We start from the raw sequence: 24,185 nt of genomic DNA on the forward strand, positions 1-24,185 counted from the left end.
GCTTTGGATCACTTCACCTGCATCATAAGCACTTTTAAGATTGTCAATATAAAGGAAATGCATTATTTTATTAATTCAAAAGAAAAATATATATCATCTTGCTACATGTTAGCATACCAATTGTTAGCATTTTATAAACTCTCTTTTGAATGAGGACACAATAACGGCATGATGTAAAATCTACATCAATTTGCCTTTGTGCATTGCATTCTCGATTTAGGTTGCTATCTTGCTATATGTTGGCATATAGACTGTTAGCATGTTAGCATTTTAGCAACTGTCATTAGAAATGGTACTAGACTACAGGGCAAGATTACAAAAAAAGCCTTTTTCCAATCTTTCTTAACACTCACTCTACTATAGCATTCCGCCTGTCCCATGTCCACTGAGGCACTAAATATTGTAGAATTAATATCATGGGTCTACACAGGTTGTTTGCATTCTAGCTGTTAGCAGCCTAACTGTTAGCATTGTAAGAATTTCCATTTTGTGAAGGGATGAACTCAAAGCGACAAGCTAGCATATATATATATTTTTTTTGTATGAACAATAAGTGTCATTACTTCTCAGACATAACAGTCTGATGAGATAAATCGCAACACTTTCATCATTCACACACCCTGATGGCTCATTTTATCTACACTCCACATTGTGGCCTGTCTGGACATATCGATTTGCGCTCCTAATGCACCGGTCCAAACGTCGTCCTAATAAGTCATCATTTGTCTCCTCCTCGTCTTTTTTTTGCATAAACGCATTGCTGTCACCTTCCAAAAGCATTAGCGTTCACACTGTAGATAGTGTTAGCAGGCTGCATTAGTGTCTGGGTGGAGGAGTGTCTGGATTTATGTCTCTTAACTGTTTTGATACTTAAAAAAAAAAAAAAAAAAAAGAAAATCCTCTTTTATACCCCTCAATATGATCCGGACATGACAAATAGAGGGACAGTTTTATTCATTATAGGTACTTTATGGTTGTTTAGAATAGAATAAAATAATAGCTTTTGGCCATCACGGCACAGGAGGTGTATTGTTTTGCAGCACGAAATAAGTGGATCTATTGAAATAAAATGTAAATAAAAATTGAAAATCTATTCAAAATAATTCAAAAATGTAATTGAATATAATACTATCTTAAAGTATTTCACAAGTTGATCTACAGGGAAATCAAATCAAATAATGTAAAAAAATGTTTTAAAAAAAGTCATGTAAAAATATATATATTATTAATATTAATATTAAAATATTAAATAATTAAATTTACTTTTAACAAGTTTCTTCATTGTGAGATTATAGAAATAAAATAAAAAAGAAATTTCTAAAAATAAAGTAATTGTTATTCATTATAATGAAATGATATAATGTACTAGAGAATATTTCATAAGTAAATCAATTGTGAAATATTTAATTAAATAATCAAATAAAATATATGAAAATTGAAAATAGAAGTATAATAATTAAAAAAACTAAATAGTTAATTCCGTAAAAACATTCGCAAGTGGATCTATTGTGAGATTATATTCAACTAAAATAAAATTAATAATAATGAATATTCAGCGTTCACACAATAATGACAATCCCAGAAGGAAATTGTATTTCAAATAGACCCCCGTTCACATGGAGACCTGCGAAAGATGCAGCACATTAAACATTGAACAGACCTGTTATGTCATCGCCAGTGTGCCTTCCTTCCTTACATATATAATAAGAGAAAAAAGAATCCAGCGTTATTCCCACGGGGTGACAAAACCTTATTTTTGTTATAGAAACTGGGCTAAGAGTAAAGCAGGGAGGGAGGGAGGAAGTGCAGTGCCCCCCCCCACCCCGTCCCCGGCACTTCCTGCCACTCCTTACCAGCAATGCCAGGTTACCAGGCAACCAAACCAGCCCTCATTTTGTCCATATTGTCTGTGACATCATATAAAATAATACATAAAGCATCCACACCAGTCAGCAACCTGCAAACTGTGTTCTTATGTAAATGAAGGCAACCTCAGCTCTTTAGGATTCATATGATATGGCTAAATACATGTAGTTCAGCATTCATTTTAAAGCAATATATACAGCTACATAATTATGTTATGTATGTATGTACGTATGTAACGATTTTGTATGGAAACCGAAAATCGCGGTTTTCAAATACACAAACCTGTGTCGTCTTTGAAATGGCAGAACCGTCACACGGCCTTTCAACTGTGTTCCTCCATTCCACATAGAGCCACATGAGCTCACAGTGCTTCCAAATTAATTATTAACAATTAATAATATGTTTATTCTTACTTAATTTAATAAAACATCTTTTTTACTTTCTGGGCACAATTGTTTTATCCTAAATGTCTAGGAATAAATCACTTTTTGCATGATATCTACTTAACAATTAGCTTTAATTATTAATTTTCTTTTAAATTGCTTTATTGTTCTCTTTTTTGGCTTTTGGGTGAAAATCTGCAGATGCCCACATCGCAGCATGAATTAACACATACAGTATAATGATTTGGGGGAAATACTGTATTAACTAGAAAATTAACAAAACAATAAAGTGGACATACCGTTGACGCAGAACTCGTAAGCTCGGCAGAGATCGTCTTCAAACAGGCAACCTGGAAGAAAAAATACAGCGTAACTGAAGACTCACAAGGTGAAGTAAGGCTAAGCTAATACAGGAACTTTGTGTGTGTGTGTGTCAAAAACAAAAATCATTTTGGTTTTAGGGGGAAAAATTTTGATTAAACAATTACACTTTCAAAGATGTTTTTAATTTATTATGTACTTACTTTTTTTTACTGCTGAATTTCTGCTTTATTTATTATTTACTTTCCTGGCACAATTATTTTATCTTAAATACTATTGCAATAAATCCTTTTTGCATTACATTTACTTACTTTTTACTTTATTTATTATTTCTATTTTTCAATGAAAAGCATGTATGTCAATGTTTTATGATATTACATATTCATATTGCATAAGATCTATTTAAACTACAATTTAGATTTCTGTGTTTAGCACAAACACGAGGCAAAAGTTAAAAGCTGATGACGGATTTTTTTTTAAAGGTTGAGAAGACCACGTTTTTAACGATAAGAGAATAAAAATTGTTTTAATGAGAAAGTGCACATCACTTGTTCCACCTTGGAGTTAAAATAATGCCCACTGGGGTTTTTAACATGCAATTTGCATATTGTAGAGCGGCAGGCCTACTTTACCTCCTCATCACTTTTTGCCTTCATTTAACCGAGGAGCACGTCAGCTCTCAATATTAATTATGACCTTGCATTAAATCAAGCATCCGGCCGAGCGTGCGCGCATGTGCGCAGCTGATAAAAGCTCCATCGTCTTCCTCCGCCGCCACGGCAGATATGATTAAAAACGACCCCATTTAATTAAAATATAATCTATGTTGATGCTGCTGATTACCAATTAATAAATGCAGGTGGAACAACAATTATCCAGTCTATATCTTAATGAAGCATCCAGACTAAAACAATGTTCACATGCTAATTGGTCAACCTGTTACATAAAAGCGTGGAGGCTGTGGAGGTTTTGCAGGAGCTGGCAAAATAACAGTGATTTATTTTAAAAAGATTTTAACGATAAAGTGAAATTTTGTGCATTTTTTTTTATTTCCAGCTGGGGGAAACAAACTAATAAAAGGTAATGTTGTACCATCTTGACTAGAGTAAGTACAAGTACACCTAAATCTTGGGGCCTTCCTACATGATCCCAGTTTGACGTATAGAGCTACAATAGTTTATTTTTAACCACATTAATAATTTGAGATTTTCGTGGGAGTGCACGCAGCACATCCGAGAGTGCAGGTGCAACCGAGCGGAACACATTCGACACCGACTGTCTTCCAGAATTCCCATGCAGGTCGCTCTCTGCTAGTTCCTGGCGACACGCCCGTCCACCCGGCAACAGCCAGGCCATGAATTAAACATGGCTGCGTCGCCACGGCAACGGAGCAACCAGAAATAGGCGAGCTCGACCTCGCGTCTGGCCTTAATTGCACGACGGATTCGTCTCTCGGGTTAGGATTGTTTTAAGTGTGTCTCAAAACTCATAAAAACATTAACGAGTTAGTTAGCATGTAGCTTAGCATCGGCATTAGTGAGGTGGGAGCTGCTGTAATGATTGACAGGTAAGATCAGCCAACGATTCCCCACCCATTTATGGCCACTTACGCGTGTACAGTAAGTGTCTACCTGCCTACTGACCCATTTATGTATCTACCTACTTACCTACAGTACATACCCATCAGGCTACCTAACAATTAAATTAACAACCTTCATACGTACATACCCATCTATCTGCCGACCCAGATACCTACCTACCTACCTACTACCACGCCCATCTATTCATCTACCACTACATCTACCTACTTAGCAATCTTCACATTTTTATTTTTAAAATGTTTTCTACCTAACCATTGAATCGCTACCCTACTTTCACACCTATCAATTGACCTACCTAATCCTCTAGTGATGGGCCCAACAATCTCTTCACCCCACCCATCTATGTGTCTACATAATTATCCACCAATCTACCAACCTATCTCTTTACGCACCCATTACAAACCTATGTACATACCTACCTACCTGCATTCTACTTACATACTCATCTATAGCTAGCAACTACCTACCTAGCCATATATCTACCTATGCATCAAGTACATGTCTCTATTTGCTGTACTGGATTCTCTGTACTGGATCATTGTATTAATGCAGTGTAGTATGGTGGAAGCATAGTAGCTTTATAGCTTCACGGTGGCATTGCGCGGTAGTGCCTGTCCTCAAGCTGTGGATAACGAGTAATTTGATGGCTCTTACTAGCTGCGATTTTGTATATATATATATATATATATATATATATAAACTAATAATAATAATGTTAAAAAAAAAACATGCCACCTTTGGGTTTCCATCTGCCGCCTCAGCTGTGTGCTTCCGAGCTGCAATGAGAACTGGTGTAGGGTATTAATCACCCTGAAAGGAAGCAGACACGACGCCGTTCATTATCACGCGTGGATTAGCTCCCAGAATGGACGCGACATGAGACGACCCCTGTTCCGACCTCTCTTTTTTTCTTCTTTTTTTCCCTCTCTCTTCGTTAGAACCCGATGACTCACCGGCGGCCCTCCTCTTAATACCCGAGGCTGTTTTCACACTCCGGGCCCCGTGAGGCGAGATTTTCACTTCGACACAAGCGACAAGAGCGCTCAGCTTTATTTTGCCAACAGCGTCTCCGAGGGAGGCTATGCGCGCTCCAGCGTGATTTAATTCTTCGCTACTTCTTCTTCACACTCCTTCTGTTATCACACCAGCCAGAACAGGAAGCATCACTTTGAAATGTGTGCTACCATCCAAATCTACCCAACCATTTACCTACCTACGTACCTCTATCTACTAATGTGAATACCCTATTATCCATCTAGCTACCATCAATCAACTACCTCCATACAGTACCTACTCATCTATACATCTACTACCTACCTACATAGTGATCTCTCCATTTACCTACCCATCTATCTACCTTTCTATATGCCCATTTACTTTCCTACGTATGAAACTACGTACCTACATACCCATCTATTTATCTAATATCTTTGATCGATACGCAGCGGACAATTTTTTAAATACATATCTAGATAGATGGAGACTTTATGGATTGTGATTTTGACATGTGCCTGATGTTGTCCCCGAGAGCAGGGCTGCCAGAAGGCAACGTCATGACAACCAACATATGTCAGGACAACAAATCAACTGCCACGCGGCGTCCTTGTTTGCGAGGCAACAAAAACCCATACATCAATGTTACATGACGCCGCATGTCAGCGTCCCCCGCCATGATTCACTATCACGCTCGACTAAAACATCACAGTGCAACGACACAGGCGTGCGACGCCCGTCAAACGCTGTACGTCCGTCTATATAGAGCCGCAGCCACATTTGGCCACTGTGAATGAATGCCGTCTCAGCTCAGTCAGGATGTTACAAGCATACACAAACGCATAATGGTTAGCATCAGTGTATTCTTACACTTGTATGACAGTACATTTAGCAAGAATTTTAAATCAAGGTTTTGTGACGCCGACAGTTTATATTTCCATTGGTTCCTATATGATTTTTTTTCTCAGTGGTCGGAAATTGATTGTTTTCTATGTTAGCTTATTGTTATTATGAGTGATATGCAACCATACAGTTAGTTTTAAGTGCATTTATATTTTTTTCCATCTATAAATCTAAATGCCCATGAACCCAACCATCTACTCACCTACCTACTTAACTGATTATACATCTGGCTACCCATCTACGAACTACCTACCTACACATCTATCAACTACCTACTCAACTTTATACCACACAACGTACCTAGCAATCTAACTCCCTACTGTATATGAACAACGTGTCTACTCGTCGAATTACCTATCTACCCTCTACGTAGCTACACATCTAATATCTAATCATCTACCGACTATCTAATTAAATATCCCTCTATCCACCCATTAATCTAACTAGGATATACACACCCATCTATGAACTACCTACTTATGCATCTACCTACGAGTAGACTTATCTAACTACCTACCTGCCAACCTAGTACTCCCCATATATCCTTCAAGTTACTCTCTATTAACTACCTACGCATTCATCTATATACCTACCCATCTAACTACCTACCTATGTACAATGGATATAAAATGTCAGGTTTTTGGGACATAAAAATTAGTCCAAGATGAAACATTTCAAAACTTTTTCTAGCATTAATGTGCCCTATAACCTGCACAACTCATTTATATTTTTTTAAAATCTTTTTAATCAAAATCATTTAGCTACACATCTATCAACTACCTATTTGACTCATCTACAGTATCTACCCATCCAATTTATCATCTAACTACCTACCTACCTACTCATTTACCTTCAAGTCTAACTACCTACTGTATATACCCACCCATCTATCAACTACAGCTACTAGTGTAAGTGCCATCCAAGGATTTGTTTTGTCCTTTCTCATACAAAACCAAATGAATACAACTGCGTAGAAGGAAATTTATAAAGGCTGTCGCCGTTTCATATTCTAAACCCATTAATATGCTGAACTGAAAAGCATTTCAGGCTGGCCGACAATTTATGTGCAATCGCATGCTAAAGTTTGTCTCCCACGCCGCGCTTCTGACATATGTATGCAAAATGAATGCTTCCAAATATACACCACATGATCAATACGAAGCAGCCTGTATGAATCATCCCTCAACTTCCCGCTGTGGCTCCATAACAAGGAGCGCTTTAACGCCCTAATGTGATGCTTGAATGGGATGCAGCGGATGTTATTAAATATTTAAGCTGATTTATAAATGCCGTGTGTTAAGTACCCATAGTGTATGGTGGTTATGCTCACGCGTCAGTCAGTTTGCATTACTGGCTGGTCACTTGAAGTCAAAATGGACGCCACACTCTTCACGATAAATGACTTTATCCCAGACAATCAGTGAAGGAAGGTGATAATCCGCTACAAAAGACTAAAGCTAAAAAAAAAAAAAATTTTAAACACCTGTTTTAAACATTCCACAGGTGAACAGGCTAATTGTAAACAGGTGAGTGTCACAATAGGGTATAAAAGCATCTCTGAAAGGCTCACTTGTTAACAAGCATGGAAGAGATGAGCAAATAGTCCAACAATTTAACGTTTCTCAATGTACGATTGCAAGGAATTTAGGGATTTCGTCATCGAAGCTCCATAATATCATCAAAAGATTCAGAGAATCGCCAAAAGTCAACAAATGCAAGTTAAAACGCTATCATGCAAAACGAAAGTCATACATCAACAACACCCAGAAACCCTGCTGGCTTCTCTGGGCCCGAGCTGACGCAAAAGTGGAAAAGTGTACTTTGGTCTGCATGTGTCTGGTCCACATTTGAAATAGTTTTGGGAAATCAGGGACGTCTGGTCCTCTGGGCCAAAGAGGAAAAGGACCATCCGGATTGTTATCGGCGCAAAGTTCAAAAGCCAGCATCTGTGATGGTATGGGTAACTTGTCCATCTGTGAAACCAACATTAATGCTGAAAGGTACAAACACATTTTGGAGCAACATATGCTGCCATCCAGTCAACATCTTTTCACCTGTCTCTCATTGAAAATCTGTGCAGGCGCATAATGAAGTGCAAAATACAACAAGCGAGACACTGGACTGTTGAGCAACTGAAGTTGTACATCAAGCAAGAATTGGAAACAATTCCATCTTCAAAGCTCAGGTCCCAAACACTTATTGAGTGTATTTAGGTGATATAACATAGTGGTAAACATGCCCCTGTCCTAGCTTTTTTGGGAACATGCTGCAGGCAGTTTATCAGTTTGAACATTAACTGTTTTTTACACAATGTCCCAACTTCATTGGAATTGGGGTTTGTGTGTGTATGTGCGCGCACTGCATAAACATACAGTACATGCAATTTTGAGTCGTTCCTGACATTTTTTCCACGAGGTAATTAAAATATTAGGCACAGCTCTCAAACGTATTATGCAGTGCAAACTAGCACAATAACAATACTGTTAAATGAATACCTCAAACGTGATTATTATCATCTTTCGAATGGTAGTTCTATTTAGATGCAGGTGTTCCTAATAATGTGACCAGTGGGAGTATATCATGACGCTAACTGGGCCTTGTTGTCGATTATGTAACTTTGCTATCGGGGATGTATGGATTTCACCTTGCAACACAGAACTATTATGAGAACATTGTTTTTTTTTTCCAGGAAGTAAACATGCATCGTATGAATTTGCAGCACTTTTAATACCAGGTCTTAACTTTTTTTTCCTTTTTTTTTTTTTTTCTTTTTTGCGGTTTAACAGTAGGACCCACATCATGACATTTTGGAGTCAAAGAAGAAGAGACGTGCTCACCAAAGCTTCCGTTGGCGCGGGCAGATGTGGAGCAGCAGAGGAAGACGGCCGACGCGAAGACGAGCACGGGACACCACGGAGACTCCATCCCGCCGTTTGGCTCAATCCGTGCCCGCCTTACGAGCGCATGACGGCCGACGCCAGGTGGGAGCAGCGGGGTAGTGGCGGGGGGGCTAGAGGGGAATGTCGCATGGCCGGGGGGAGGGGGTTGGAGGAAGAACCTAAAATGGCTGCAAATTGGGGTGGGGGGGAGAGCGGAGCAGAGCGGAACGCGACCGTCGCTTTCAGCACCGAGAACAGCGACCGTGGCAGACTGAGGAGCCCCTCCTAGCCGTGACGTCACAGAGCCGTGGCGTGGAAACGTGCGAGAAAGAGCGGGCAGGGCCGCGTCAATACAATGGAGGAAGACTGGGGGGGGGCGCTCTGGCATTTGATTTGACATGGACAAAAGTATTGGGACACGCCTCTTGAACATTCCCACCCACCAATCTCGATGACCAACCCATTTTATTTACCTACTCACCCATCCAGTTATCTACTTCCACAACTAAGTACCGACTATATGTACAGAGCAATCCAGCTCCAAATTTACCTCTCGAGCTGCCCATCTACCTACCTATCTTGCGATCTAACTCCTATCTAACCACCAATCCCCTTACCCATATAACCTATGTACCTACCAATTTAGCTATCTGCCTACAATCTATCGACCTATCATTCTATGTAACTAGCCACCTACCTACTTATGTACCTACCAGTTACCCACCTACATACACGCGGTATGTACCTACCCACTCGCCGTGCTATCTACTTGCCATTTTCTCACAAATCTGTAACTAGCCACCTATCTACCCAGCTAACTACCTGTACCTACCACTCTACCATCTACATACTCACCCACCTATTTACCGCTTCATCAACGTACCACCTTACTACCCACCCATGAACCTATTATCGTTTAGCTACTAATCTACATATATTCATCTACATGCCCATCTATTTACCAATCCACCTACTCATGTATATTCCCATCTACCAATCTCTGTAGCTGGCTCTTCATCTATCGACCAAACTACTTATCCACCTAACTACCCATCTCGCTATTAATCCACTCATCTATCCACCTGTTTACCATCTATCAACCAATCTACTCAAATATACTTCTACCTACCTAACCGTACCACTACCTACATAGCCATCTAGCTTTCTATTTACCTACCTCCTAACTATCCTACCAACCGAGCTACCCATCTATTAACATACTTCTATACACTGTAGTAACTACATTACATAAAATATTATTTTGTATAGAGTAAATAGTCTTAGGACTCATGCGCAAAATTGAACAGGAAGTCAGCCCTTTTATTTGGAAGCAGCCATTTTCGGCAAATCTCATATAGTAGGATAGTAGCACATGGATACCATATGAACACGACACCAAATACATATTTTTATCACCCACCCAAACATTTCATGTATACATGAAAAATAATACATGCTTTTAATACAAATAGAAAATAGAGAAATGTAGCCACTCCAGAGAGCTCAAGTATTTTTTTCTTTCAGTCAGCCCAATGTGTCAGGATTTCATTGAGCGTTGTCACAGAAGATTGATAAAGGACCCTGCAAAGAGAATGACAAAATTTTTGCTTCATAAACCAAATATATATTTCAAATTAATTGAGGCACAAAAATCCACTCTTATTTGACGTGGCCCTACCCTTGGATGTCACCGCCTGCATCTGCGTGCGTGTGTATCTGCTGCTGCACGGTTACGGCGGCTCTCTTCAAGCACGCATTGGACTGTCCCACTGGAAAAAAATGAAATATCACAGTTAAATATGCTAATAATAACAAATGACGTGGTATTAGCAGGATAATTCAGCCCACCGTGCCGCAGGACCGCCAGGAGATGCACGACAGCAGCCAGCTCAGTCAGACTGCCGAAGGTGTCAGAATCCAGTGAGGAGAGAACCTCGGCCGAAAAGGCCCTGAGGGTAACACAATAATAACAGTAGTGTTAGATAAATTGTAGAAGTTATCATTTATTTGCTTAGCTTGCATTAGTATAATGGACAATTTTAGATGTCTCGCCTTCAAAAAGAAGACTCAGCATCATCCGATGGAAGGGCGCCTGGACCAAGGATGTGATCGGATGTGGTCGGGTCATGACAGGTGTTGGTTCAATATTATGTGTTGTGTCTTATTACTTAGAATACTATGTCTGGGAAAAACCCTCTTATTATCAAATATTTTGTGTTGTGTCTTATTGCTTAGAACATTATGATTTGTAAATCCCTCCTATTTCAAATAAAAGCAGGAGCGAGGGGGGGGATTGTTTAGAGCGTGTTGAGAGGCTGTGATCTGAACAATCTCCCATACGCCCTCCTCATGAGAAAAAGAAACCAGCGTCTTCATTCCTTTTGTGTCTATTTTTTATAATGTTGGGTAAGATAAATCCAACAAGTAGATAGATTTTTTTTTTGTGAGGTACATTTTAATTATTCTAATATATATTTTTTAAATAATGATCCCACCATTACACAAACATTTGCACATCTAAACAGCAAACAAATTAAAAGGCCTTCAACGGATACATTGATTTGATTTTTTTTTTAAGAAGTGGATCCATGTCATCTATGAGAAATCATCTAATTTTTGTAGTAATGCCATGAGAGTAAAAGTCCAATTTTCTCATTACTATTATATATATATATATATATATATATATATATATATATATATATATATATATATATATATATATATATATATATATATATCAAGAAAAAATACTTATTTTGAGATTTTGGGGGGGGGAAATAGTCAGTTTATGAGAATAAGCTAATATTTTTTTTATATTTCTTCAAGAAAATAATGTTATAGTCATATTTCTTATGACAACTCTCTTAAGACTTATTAGCATATTAGTTTTCTTTTCCTGTCAGTCTCTTCCTTACCTGGCAACTGGAGGCGACTTGAGGATGACGGACAAGAGGGTGCCGGACAGAGGAGGCAAGTCTTCCATGGTCTCTGGAGTCACCACCTCTTCGGGGTGCGTCATCTTGGAGGTGAGGGGAGTGGGGAAGCACATTAATATCCCCTTCACCTCGCGAGTGGGGAGGTCGATCCATCTAGCAACCAATCTGCTACTCTACCTACATACCCATGTAGCTATCTGCCTACCATCTATCGACCAATCTCCTTATGTAACAAGCCAGCTATCTATTGGGCTGCCCTGCTATCCATCCAACTACAGTACCTATACAGGTACCCATCCATTTAGCTGACCACTCCACTCACCTTCTGGAGGGTGTATCTGGTCTCCACGATGACGATGGCGAAAAGGGTGTCGAAGACGCCACTGAGGTTACAGGCTTGAGCCACTTGCAGGAAGTCAGCGAGGCTGCTCAAAGTCGACTGGCACAGCTAAGAAACAACAACGACAGACTGATTGACAACTACAACATGACCAAAGTAATCTTGATTATCGGTACAATCACAACATTGCTAAAAGAAACCAAATTACAAATACATCCACCGGAAGCACTGCTACACATTTGATTTAGAATTTTAAAAAGATTAAGCACCAACCAAACGGAATCTTCACACATTTCCCTCTACCTCTCCCTTTAGTAACCATTTTAAATGTTACCATTCATCCCTATTGCATATAAACAAGTTTGGTGCAGAATAATAAAGTAAGTCATGAATACAAATTTCTACGTACCCGTTTCCCCTCTTCCGGCTCTTTCTTAAATCGACGAGCTAAAAGTTCTATAATGCTCTGGAATATGTTCGCTACCACCACCAAACACTTAGTGGGGACATCCTGCTCCTCGCCTGTCAGTTGGTAACTCTCCGTCAACTCCTTCAGAACTGGCAGTAGGGCGGGAATGCACAGGTAGCCCGTTTCTGTAACACACAGTGAGCGAGTGTGAGTGAGGGAAGAGAGACGTAGAGAGAGTTACACACAGTCAGCGAGAGAGAAATACATCAACGGCAACACACCCACGCACAAGGGAAGAGAGAGAGAGAGAAAGACACAAGTGACACGTTTACCTAGTTGTACTTTTTTTGTTCCTAATAAAACTCTAGAATTTCAGAAGCGTCACCTGAGAGCACGACAAGCGAGCACAGGTGCAGGACGTGAGCCTTGAAGTCGTCGTCGGCCAAACAGACGAGCACGTCCGTGCACACTGACAGGAAGCTCTGATGGAGGAGTGGAGAGAAGACGTCACGTTCCAGTTCAAGGTGTCCCTACAGTTGGGTTTCATTCTATACAGCGGGACCTCTGGTTTACCACGAAGTTCCCTCCCTACACTTTTGGATACTGTAGTTACGCTGGTACCTCGAAATAACAGTGCCTTAACTCGCGAGTTTTCAAGTTAAGAGTCGTTGCCTGGTAGATTTTGCTTTGTGTTCCCAGTGAGCTTAAGTATCGCCAGATTTACAGTACTTCCGAGGAACCCCCCCCCCCCAGGAAACCTTTGGTTGAATTCAATAGTTCTCTACTCAATGTTATATATGTTTCCAAAATGGCAACGTTACTTCACAACTGGAGCGAGCACAACCAAAAAAATATGGCGCTCACCTTGGTTATCTCTGCCCCTAACCCTCTGGACTGCTCTGCCTCATCATCGCCGTCTCCCTGACGCCTGTTGGCCAGGAAGGGCAGCACCCTCTCGCCCACCCACGTCGCAGTGTGCTCCAGAGACAGCAGGTACTCACGGCCTTCGGACAGCTAGGGGGAGCTGAGGTTACTTTACAGAAGATGGCTTTCCTTCAGTGGCTTAAAAGACATGGATGAGACTCACCTTGTGTTGCAGGTGCACGCTGAGGCGGGCGTGAAACATGAAAACCTTCAGGGCCAAGTCCGCGCCGGCCACGCCATCAGTGGAAGAGCTGAGGTGAGAGTACAACAGCGACTGTGGACAAGACCGTTCAAACACGAAGAAGCTTCTTTTACTGTTGATGCAAAACAAAGAGTGACAAATACGCGCATACAGAATACATGCTATATTTACTCATATGTACACTACCTATACATACATACATATATACATGTAGTATATATAGATATTTTAATCTGTATATCGATTATGGATATGCTGCACATGCGCACACTCACACACATACTGTACAGTTCAGACACACGTATAGCATATATTAAACACACACATTTAATTATACCATGTTAAAATATGACTCCAACACACCTTCCAGTTCCCTAGAAGCGTGTGGAGCTGCTTGAGTGGACCCTGACTGAGCGCTAGGACTTTGTCCCGCGTGGACGGATGGAGGAGCAAGTAGTCCAAGTATGCCAGCGCCAGGTACGGCTTGGCCTTCGCCGTCACCTGGATGGTCACCTTCCGCTTGGCACTTTCCTGTTGGGTTGAGCGACAGCCAGGCGAAGTCACTTGAGTGTTACTGTTGCCATGACGACAGAAAGACAGCCAGACAGCCAGACAGACCGACCCCTCGTTTCTTGGGCAGGGCTTCGGAGAGCCAGTCGCTGATGAGCTCAATGATGCCGGCGGTCTTGCCCCAACTGCAAATGCAGTCCAGCAGCTGGCCGTACTCCAAGGGCGGCGCTCCGGAGTCCATCTTCCTCAAGCGGGACAGCACGCCGTAGCTGGGACAAGACATTCCCCATAAAGATGTCAGTGCAAGAGGGGGGCAGATAGATGTACTTGCTGGATGTCTACTCACCTAAATGTTGCCACCGCATTGGCGGGCATGTAGGACGCCATCTGGATGAGGGCATCTTGGCATCGCTCATCCTGAACAACAGATAGATTAGATTAATCGCAATAAGTATAGATACATAGGTAAGTTTTGATTACTCTGCCTAGGTTTACAGTAGTTATGTACAGAAATGAGAACAAGTAAATTAAGGCATCAGAGCAGCAATATCCAAACTTCTCATCGGCATGCATGTCTGGAATTTAACAAAATACTCACAAGAACGCACAAGCAACAAACAGAAAAAAACAACCACAGACAAAACATCCAAACCGAGGTGCAACAATTAATCGAATAAGTGACAACGAATTGATTATCAAAACCACCGCACACATGCTAACAGGCAAAACAAACAGAAATAACACACACAACATACACAAAACAACCACATACATAACAACCAGAGATGTGATGCTACCAAATAAAGGACAAAGGAATCAAGTCAAAGTGGTGCGACTGAGTACCGTGAAGGCGTTGAAGTATTTGGTCATGACTGCGCCAAAGCGGGCATACACCTGCTTCTGCGTCTCCTCGTTGTGATGCAGCGTCTTGTTGATCGTCTTCCACAGGATGACCACCACCTCCAGTAGACTGGCCACCACGTCCTTCTCCAGTCCCAGCGGATTTTCGCCTAGAGGCTGAGGAGAACTACGCATCTGTATCTCAGTGTGTTACAAGTTTGTGTTGTAATGCAGGCACAAACTAGGTGCAGTGCACATCACAATAAAATCAACAAATAAGAAAACATTTTCGTATCGTTCATCAGTCCACACTGTTATTTTAGGATTCTTATAAGGGCTGCGGTTATTGAATATTGTTAGAGTCGATTATTCTACCAATTATACCATCAATTAATGAAAAACATGATTTTGCATCATGAAACAACAATGTCCTCTTGGGGTCGGCATCCTCACGTTCCGCACTATAATATCTTTGACTTTGAGTGTGTCTTTAAAAGGTAGGGCATGGTCTGGTGATTGGCGTGGGAGTCAGCAAATGAGATCGTAGAGTTGGCTGGCTGTTTATCGGCTAGCCCGTTAGCCAGTCTGCGTGTTGACTGAATTGAACCAGGATATTTATTGGTCCAAACATGAATTAAACACCTGTCGTGAATTTTCCCACTCAGCTCCTTGTTAAAGAACAGCAAGTTGTGCCAAAAGTATTGCAACACGGAAGAGTTGAACTGTTGTGCATTCAAAGGTTTTGAGAGGTCATTTTAATTTCCACCTGTACAGTAATATGTAGCAGGGAATTTCTTTTTAGGCACTTGTTTGGCTGTTTTAAAAACACAACGTATAATTCTCTGTTTTGTTTAGTTTAACAGTGAACTTCAACTGGGAGTGACATGAAAAAGCTTGAAGCAACCCTTTCTTTTTGATGAATTGTTCACTATTTTCCAAACTGCTGCTCATTGTGAAGTGAATTGAGTTCAAAGCCACCATACAGCTGTTGTATCAAGTTTACGCTCGCAAGTCAAAAAACCCGTGCAAGATCTCTGTGGGAGGTGCTGTAGTCTTTCCTTACCATGCTGTTTTCCTTGTTGCCTTCGGTATGCTCCGTGTTGTCACCGTTGCTCTGGATGCATTTGTTCAGGATACGGCGGATGGCCAGCATCAACTTCACTGATTGTAAGCATACAACAGAGTTTAATCTTAAGAATCTACATGCTAGAATGAGATAATAATGCTTAAAAGTGTGACCTATATTAGCAGGGGCGGTGTGCATGTGGGCATACTGGTAGAACTTCCGGGCCGCCACGGGGTTCATCTGGATGAAGGAGATGCAGCGGCCGCACAAGTCCCGCTCTGTGGCGTCGGCGGGGAAGTAGGAGTCGAAGAGCAGTGCGGCAAGGCGCTTGGACACGTGCGGCTTGTCGGAGGCCAGGCGGACCACCAGGTGGTCCAGGCTGCACACATCCCAGAACTGCGGCGGAGCGTGAAGATGGGGGTGGGGAGAGATGAGACCCTAATGTACAGTCACTAGTCACTTAAGTAAATAGCTGTATTCAAACCAGAGTTCCACCTATTGAATATTTTTACAATCGATTATCCCATCGGTGAATCGGATAAAAACTTATTTTGCATTATTAAACAAAATGTGCATGCGGGTTGCAGGTATTATTGTTATCATGACACTCCACTTGGAGTCGCAATCCTCATGTTCCACACTATAATATCAGTGATTCGTGAGCACACCACAGGATAAATCATCACGGTATCTTTTAGAGACGTCTGACATTCGAGTGTTTGTTGACACTGATTGAAAGGGGGGGGGGGGGGGGGGGGAAATGCTCAAATTAGTTCTGATTATTGGTATGCACATACTCCGCTTAAAATGCCCATGTGGCACACAATGCGGCTTGTGTTTAGGGCCGTGTGTAATTGTTCTGCCTGTCAGAAAGGCACAGGCCAGAGGTAGTGTGAAAGGGACTACTATCTGCTAGGCATTTGCACAGGACTTATTTAGCCATCTTGATTCATACAAAATACATGTTGAATAGTTTGGTGGAGCAATATGAAAACCAATAAAGCACAAGTCACATAATATACAAGGCTCAGTGTTCACCTACCTTCATTTGGTACACTGGCACAGTAATGAGATCCATTTTGTAAGGGCTAATTCAGAAATGGTAATAAAAAAAAAAAAAAGAATACTAATCTAACAATTTGGTTTCTTTTTACCTGCTCATGTAGCACACAAGGAGGGGGAAACAAATTGGACATTTGGGAATCATACCAGAGCATTTCTTCAATTTCTGGACCAAATGAGATGGTGCGGTGTAGCTCATGAAGATTCCCTTGAGCACATATGGCGAGTTCAACTACCTTGGCCGCACCGACCGCCTTGAGCTTGAGGAGCATGTCGACAAAAGCCACGCGGACCTTCTCCGAGGTGTCGTGGAGGCTGTACTTGAACCTGGGCACCAGCTTCTCCAGCACGGGATGGCTTAGCACATTGTCCAAGACCATGCACAGATACTAAGGAGAACAACGCTGTCATTAATACCTGCAGGTTTGAGGAAGCCTCTAAAAAAACAAAAAGAAAATGCAAGGCCAATTTGTTCATATTTAAAACCTCCCGTAAAAAGAAGAGATAGATAGATTGTGAAAAAAATGTGAAATCGATCAAATTTGGACATAGGAGGTTTCCGCTCGACGATGACAATATCATCTATCTTATTACTTTCTTGTCAATTGGTTCGACACAATTGGACAACAATGTGACCTTTTTTGAAGGGTAGATTTGAGGATTATGTCATGCTTTGAGGATAAGGCCTTAATTAAAAAAATATATATACAGAATCATATTTCAAAACTTTTCCCACCGTGAAGACAGCGCAGCGGACTTCGCCTGAACTACAATCCCCCGCCAGCTCCTCGAACTTCTTCAGGAAGTCAACGATGATGACCCCCGGCAGCAAATCCCAGCACCTGGCGAGGATCTTGCAGACGCCCAGGATGGCGTTGCAGCGGACGCAGGGGTGTTTGTCAAACAGCAGCACCTTAGAACACAGATAGACGGATACGTTAGTGAAAATACTTCACCAGTGTTTCTCTATCTTTATTGAGCCAAGACTCACATTTTACATTTCAAAATCTCATAGAACACCACAAAACAAAACAATTTCAAAAAAGGTGAACGCACAGGTTAATTATAGGGGTACATCTGTATTCGTACCTGAAAATATGCTCCGATACTACGACAGCAATATTAATTTACCAGCCTAACTCACGTTTTGTAGTTAAGACACAGAGGTAACATGGCATCAGCATTCTTACTTGTAATTCCACCAGACTCTACGCTCGTCTTCGTTTCTTATATACACATACACATACACACAGACACATTATTTTATATGAATATATCAAATAAACATTCGCACCATGAGTGTGTCCAGTTGCTTTTGAATTGCCTGTTCAATTTCCTGATCGGGGTCGAGGATGGGGAAGGCATCGGTGAACAGCAAGGTGGCGTTGGCGCGAACCTCAAAATTAGGGACCTGTGGCGATGAGACAAGGTGCAGACGTTGGACGCGCGTGGGGCCAAGATAAATAGGACTAAAGAAGAAGGATAAAAAGATATACGCACATTGAGATATTTCCAAAGAATGGGCTTGTAGAGGGCACTGAGCATCTTTACCACTGGCCGGTAGACTTTCCTCTTGTGGAAATAGAAGACAATCTGCAGGAAGTCGAGTGAGGGAAAACATTAAGGTTTTTCTTTAACAATCTTTTTAGGGGCACTTTTATTTTTCCACACTTTCACATTCTGAGGCCCTTGCAAGTACAAGGCACTTGATTCCCGGTTCAATTCCCTAAATCCACACTTGATTGTCACGGTAACGAAAGACGGGCTCGCCATAGGCCAAACGGTATATCGGGTCGGGGTGTACAGTCGCTTACTTGCATGAGACAGGCTGCAAGTTTGAACAATGAGATACCATGCTTTAAAATGGAACCATCAAAAGCCATTTTGTAGGATTTTTCTTCCTTCTACCTGTTGGACTTTGTTGCGGACGGGTGACGACCTGCGGATCAAGATGGCGCACTTCATGAAGTCCTGAACGCACTCGCTCTCGATAACCTCCAGGAAGCTGCCGCTGGCCTTCTTCCACGCGCTGAAGTAGATCTCCGTGATATGCGCCACAGTCATCCTGGAAGAAACGATGACATTGTGAGGACAGGTAACAATGTTAAAACCCTTGAGAGGACGTTTAAATATCCTCACTTATTTTCCCCTAGACCACAAAAATGGCCAACTTCCCAAAAACATATGAAACACCTATTCGATCAGGATTCCCCCCCCTTTAAACGAGTCGATTTTAAAAGGTTAAAACTCTCGTTCTTAAACTCTAGTACCAGCTCAAAAAAATACTTAGCTCTCCAAGAACCACCATCACGACCAACATTAAAATACAGTAAAACACTGTAAGCATTATGAACAGTTTGAACATTGACACTGAGCTTAAATATAGGAAGACAAATGAGTTAATTAAAAATGCGTTGCTCAAAGTTAAATAAAAATTGTACCTAAATATTTTGGAAGCAAACATTTTTTTCTTCCATTCTGTTTTCTAAAAAAAGATGCCTTGCTATTGAACTGATGCCTGCGTTTCACTATGCATGTTGGATAACGGTATATAAAAGGAAAGTAGGTGTGTATGTGTCAACGTATTTTTTTCTTAGAAGTCTAAACTTTAAGTTATAAAAAAAGTAAAAAGTTAAAATGCACCAATATATTCATATATTTCAGGCTGAAGTCATGATCAGATAAGTCGTAAGGTACCCATTCAAAAAATGGTAAAATGTGTCAAAATTGGCTGCGTAGTTTAAATGGGGGAAGTAGAGCCACCTGGTGGACAAATATAAAAACCCTAAAAGCCGGAAGTTAACGTAAGGAATTGCATTAGTCAGACATGTTAAGATAAAGGCTGAGTAGTTATCATTTCAGTGAGATGACAAACAGTCCAAATTGCTTGTTGCTTTTAGTTTGGCCATTTAAGGCTAATTTAAAGCACAGAGTTGACAACTCTCCCCAAAAATTCAATTCCGAACCCTCCGTCAAATTCCACCTGCATTCATTCAACACAACCGAAATGGTTTGAAAACTGAATATTCCAAATAAAAATGCTTGAAGGGTATAAGACAGAGGGTGACCTCTCACTTGTTAAAAAACTGCAGCTGATTTTTGATGGTGCCGTGGATGAGCGGGATGAAGTCCACGTGCCAGCTGAAGAGAAACACCATGAACCTCTTGCCCTGTGGTGTCGCACGCACACACAAACACAAACGCACGCACGGTCACACTCTCAGCTGGTTGACACCAGGGCAATCGGCGTGAACCCCTCTGCGCTCGCCTCGTCGTTACGGATGAAGGGGGGACGCAGGAAACACTGCACCAGCTGCTTGCCCAGCTGCTCGCCGTACTCGGACGCGTAGTCCACATTCGAGAGCACCTTGTGGAGGCTCCAGAGTCTTTGGAGCTCAGCGCCCTGACAAGATCAAATAAATATTACCGATGCAATCATCACACCTGATAGCATGTTACCATTTTATCAATTCTCATTACAAATATTATCTGAATACAAGAGTATTTGTAAAATTAGGGCTGTTCGATACTACTTTTTTTCCCAGACCATTAACTCTTCGTGTATTCACTCTCGAGAACTCACTGATACCACTACTACTTTTGACACATCAAATTTCAATTAACACAATGACAGATAAATGGGAAAAAAAGACCTCTTTGTTTCTTTCTCGCACATGATGATTCAAATGATGTTTCAAACCGCTGCAGTGTAACGCCAACTACTGGCGAGGAGGACTTACTCGATGTCCGATTTTTTTGCCTTACGTATCGGTGGCTGGTATCTGCAACCTTTATGAGTACCCGATACCGTGAAATGAGGCCGGTGTCGGCCCGATACCAACATGGTATCGATACGCACCCATCCGTACGTAAAACTCTTCTCAATGAGCCTCAACGCTTTCTCTATTAAAATTGCAATTTTGCCATGTTAACATACCAAATGCAAGCATGTTAGAATTTCAGCAATTCTCATTTTAATAAACACCTGACTACAGAGAAATGTGTGCCATCATTCCTGATCTGCCTTAGCGCTTTTACTCCTCAGGTTGCTATCTTGCTCTATGCTAACATACTGTTAGCATGTTAGCATTTTATCAATTGTCATTGAAAGTAGTACCTTAGTACTAAGTTGCCATCTTGCTATATGTTGGTATACCAACTGCTAGCATGTTACCATTTCATCAATTTTCCTTAGAAGTAGTACCCAAATACAGGGCAAGATGTAAAGCCTTTATCAATGATTAAGTCACTTTACATTATTGCCTATGGAAAATATTGAAAGGATGGCTTCCACTTGGAAATCTAGCTGCGTCCCTCAACGTTCCGATAACTTACTAACCGGTTTCGCCAAAAGGAAGCTCTTCTTCAAAGCAATGACAAAAGCGGTGCGACCAAACTTGTCTTTGTCCTTTAGGTCTTTCTTCCACCAGGCCTCGCACAGCATGTGGATGTGGAGCAGCACATGAGCTTCCGTCACGGGAAGTGACACCAGAACATCTGGGAGCGAAGAACGAGAAAAACGCTCGGTCGACACAATTTTCTGAAGAGAAATTGACAAATTAGTAGCAAACTCACCGTGAAGTTGGTGGGCAATTTGTAGAAGGCCGTTGTAGGTGTCACCATCTTGCAGGACCTTCAGCGACACGGTGGCCACAAGCGTCACACCGGCCACAACACGTTTCTGGAGAAAAAAAGCCAAAAGATTCAGCTGAATATTTGCCCTACACCTACCCCATCCCACAAAAAAAATTAAAATATATATATATCTTTTTTTAAAACAACTCACGGCATCCACAGCCGACTCAGCATCTGTAGCCTCCTCCCAGCGTTCAGGGGGCACCTCCAGGAGAAAGTCCCGAAGGAGCGAGGCCAGTTTGCCCCACAGAGCCTCACGCTGGTCCCTGGACATCTCCTGCATCACCTCCTCTGCGTCAAAAGGATCCGTTTTGTCCTTCTGCTCAGCAAAACCGCAAGTGGGGCAAAACAATCATGAAAGACACAATTTAGAATATGAAGAGCACAGGCTTAAACATTGTCAAGTTATAACAGCACCTGACATGTTTACAGTTTGTTCTCTGGGGTCCAGTATAGTATGTGTATCACTATATTATGCAGAATAGCATCACATTAAGTTTGATAATGAATAATACAATATAGCCCGCGACCCTAGTGAGGAGAAGCGGCTCAGAAAATGGATGGATGGATAATACAATATATAATATTTATATAACATTTCTGCTTTTGTTTTGTTTCAAATAGTTGGGATAGTTAAAAAAAAAAAACTTTTGTTCATTTTCATCATTTTATGATAGTTGGCCATATTAAAATAATTTTAAATATTTTCACCCATCAAAAATTATTAATTTCACTTAAAAATATATTTTTGATGCGTGAAAACATTAAATCACCAATTCAATCAACACATTTTTATAACAGTAAAAAAATATATATATTTTTTTTCATTTCAAGATGGATTCCTGCAGATTAAATATTGTATTTCAAATTCCGCAAGAATCTACACAATTTATTTTTTAGGACGACCCATCAAAATACAGTATATGCTTTGTTCAAGATTTCCATTTTTTATTTATGTACAGCACTGTTTTTCAGCTGTTGTTCTTTAAAGTTTTTGATTAATAAAGTTGAGTTGAGTACATTTTCTGTTTAACGTTTGTGTAAAATACACATGAATTAAATCATTTTTAGCCTTTTTTTAAATTATTACTTTTTTATATTTACATGAAGTATTAGTGTTCAAACTGTGACTTAATTAAAAGTATGACTTAACGTGTTGAGATGTAGCATTTATAGTTTATAGTACGGGACATTCTGTACGGTTTACGGTTACTTACGTGAAGTTGGATGAGCTGAAGGAAGTCGTCCACATTTTCCTTACAGGCGGCTTCAACGAAAGCCTCACGCTTGGACATGTTGTCGCTTTTATTTGGAAAGAAGTGATGGACTAAAACTGAAAAGTAGTTATGGGTGGTGAACTATGGGGGAGCGTCACTTACTTTACGGTTAAAACAGACGTCAATTTACAAAAGCAAACTAAGCCCTACCGAATTATTCCCAGACAATAATGTGTCTTGTAGTCATAAAACATTCAAACGTTCAGCTATAATCGTCTTTAGCTAGCTTCTGTAGCGATAATTCGGTGAGCTCGTATGTTTACAAAGCTCCATACCAGCCGCTGAGGACCCGCTCAAATTCGTACGACTGCGATACGTCATGACGTACAGCGTCATTGGGGACGTCAATAATATGTAGTTGTCATTTACTGCCACTTGATGGCGACACCGTCCTATAGATGTTCATACATTGGATATCCAATACACTGACCTCCTTTACGATGTCCCCGATATACATTGCTTGCGAGCAATTGACTTTCATTTTTTTCCTTCAAAATTATTTTTATTAAGACTTTACTAATGCTTGGTTTCGACTTGGAAATAAATTAACACTATGTCGGCACTGCTGGAACAGAACCCCGTCGTAAATCGAGGACCCGCATCCCAGCACAAAAGCTGGACAAACAATTTGCCTTTGATAAAAGATATGAATACCTTGAAATAGTTGAAAATGTTTAAACATACTTTATATATTAATATGTTTACTCGTCATAAAAATATATATATTTTTTGTAGTCATACAATTATTTATTTATTTAGTTTTAGATCTTTTCACCCATCATTAAAATAAATGTGTGGAGTGTCATGACGTACTTGACAAAATTGTATTTTTGACGTTCTGTTTTTCTTTGAAAATGTGTAAAACATCGATAATTTTACCGATGAATTATTGTTTTCCACACTAGCTCAAATGACATTCCAAAAATATAGTCCCCCATCGTGAAATTATTGAACAATTACAAAAATAATAATTTCACGATGGGTGACCATATCTAAAAAAAATTACAATTTCAAAAATACCAATTTTATGATGGG

The 24,185-nt window shown here is 40.7% G+C and overlaps 2 protein-coding genes across 3 annotated transcripts in view; both read right to left on the reverse strand.

The window, feature by feature from the left end:
• Positions 1 to 9,104, reverse strand: part of ptprn2 (protein tyrosine phosphatase receptor type N2) — a 120,071-nt gene extending 110,967 nt beyond the window's left edge. The window contains exons 1-2 of the mRNA XM_061758492.1: positions 8,905 to 9,104; positions 2,549 to 2,599 (exon numbers count right to left, since the gene is read on the reverse strand). Coding sequence (XP_061614476.1) covers positions 2,549 to 2,599; positions 8,905 to 8,992 — 139 coding nt within the window. The 5' untranslated portion in view covers positions 8,993 to 9,104. The remainder of the gene's footprint in view (positions 1 to 2,548; positions 2,600 to 8,904) is intronic.
• Positions 9,105 to 10,240: 1,136 nt separating this feature from the next.
• ncapg2 (non-SMC condensin II complex, subunit G2) lies at positions 10,241 to 23,448 on the reverse strand. 2 transcript variants are annotated; one of them, XM_061758493.1, is made up of 27 exons: positions 23,301 to 23,448; positions 23,091 to 23,206; positions 22,025 to 22,192; positions 21,814 to 21,919; positions 21,578 to 21,735; positions 20,507 to 20,641; positions 20,314 to 20,408; positions 19,147 to 19,303; positions 18,739 to 18,831; positions 18,533 to 18,649; positions 17,975 to 18,151; positions 17,475 to 17,627; positions 16,350 to 16,572; positions 16,174 to 16,271; positions 15,114 to 15,287; positions 14,617 to 14,687; positions 14,383 to 14,539; positions 14,124 to 14,291; positions 13,722 to 13,832; positions 13,499 to 13,648; positions 13,020 to 13,116; positions 12,635 to 12,819; positions 12,208 to 12,333; positions 11,865 to 11,968; positions 10,795 to 10,895; positions 10,625 to 10,715; positions 10,241 to 10,527 (listed from the first exon to the last, which is right to left on the reverse strand). In XM_061758493.1, exons 2-27 carry the CDS (start codon positions 23,166 to 23,168, stop codon positions 10,467 to 10,469), a joined length of 3,354 nt encoding a protein of 1,117 aa, XP_061614477.1. In that variant the 5' UTR covers positions 23,169 to 23,206; positions 23,301 to 23,448; the 3' UTR covers positions 10,241 to 10,466. The 2 variants fall into 2 exon arrangements, with proteins under 2 accessions (XP_061614477.1, XP_061614478.1); XM_061758494.1 differs by having other exon boundaries at positions 15,165 to 15,287; positions 23,091 to 23,448.
• Positions 23,449 to 24,185: the final 737 nt, after the last annotated feature.

This window comes from Phyllopteryx taeniolatus, chromosome 20 (assembly GCF_024500385.1).
Source record: "Phyllopteryx taeniolatus isolate TA_2022b chromosome 20, UOR_Ptae_1.2, whole genome shotgun sequence".
Lineage (NCBI taxonomy): Eukaryota > Metazoa > Chordata > Actinopteri > Syngnathiformes > Syngnathidae > Phyllopteryx > Phyllopteryx taeniolatus.

Bases quoted from the DNA above. Each gene is read 5' to 3' on its own strand.
- ncapg2 (XM_061758493.1), bottom strand. From the start codon at position 23,168: ATGTCCAAGCGTGAGGCTTTCGTTGAAGCCGCCTGTAAGGAAAATGTG. The intron at 20,642-21,577 runs GTTAGTAAGTTA...TGATCTTGTCAG, and splicing joins GCTTCCTTTTGGCGAAACCG to GGCGCTGAGCTCCAAAGACT. The intron at 18,832-19,146 runs GTAGAAGGAAGA...GACTTCCTGCAG, and splicing joins TCCGCAACAAAGTCCAACAG to ATTGTCTTCTATTTCCACAA.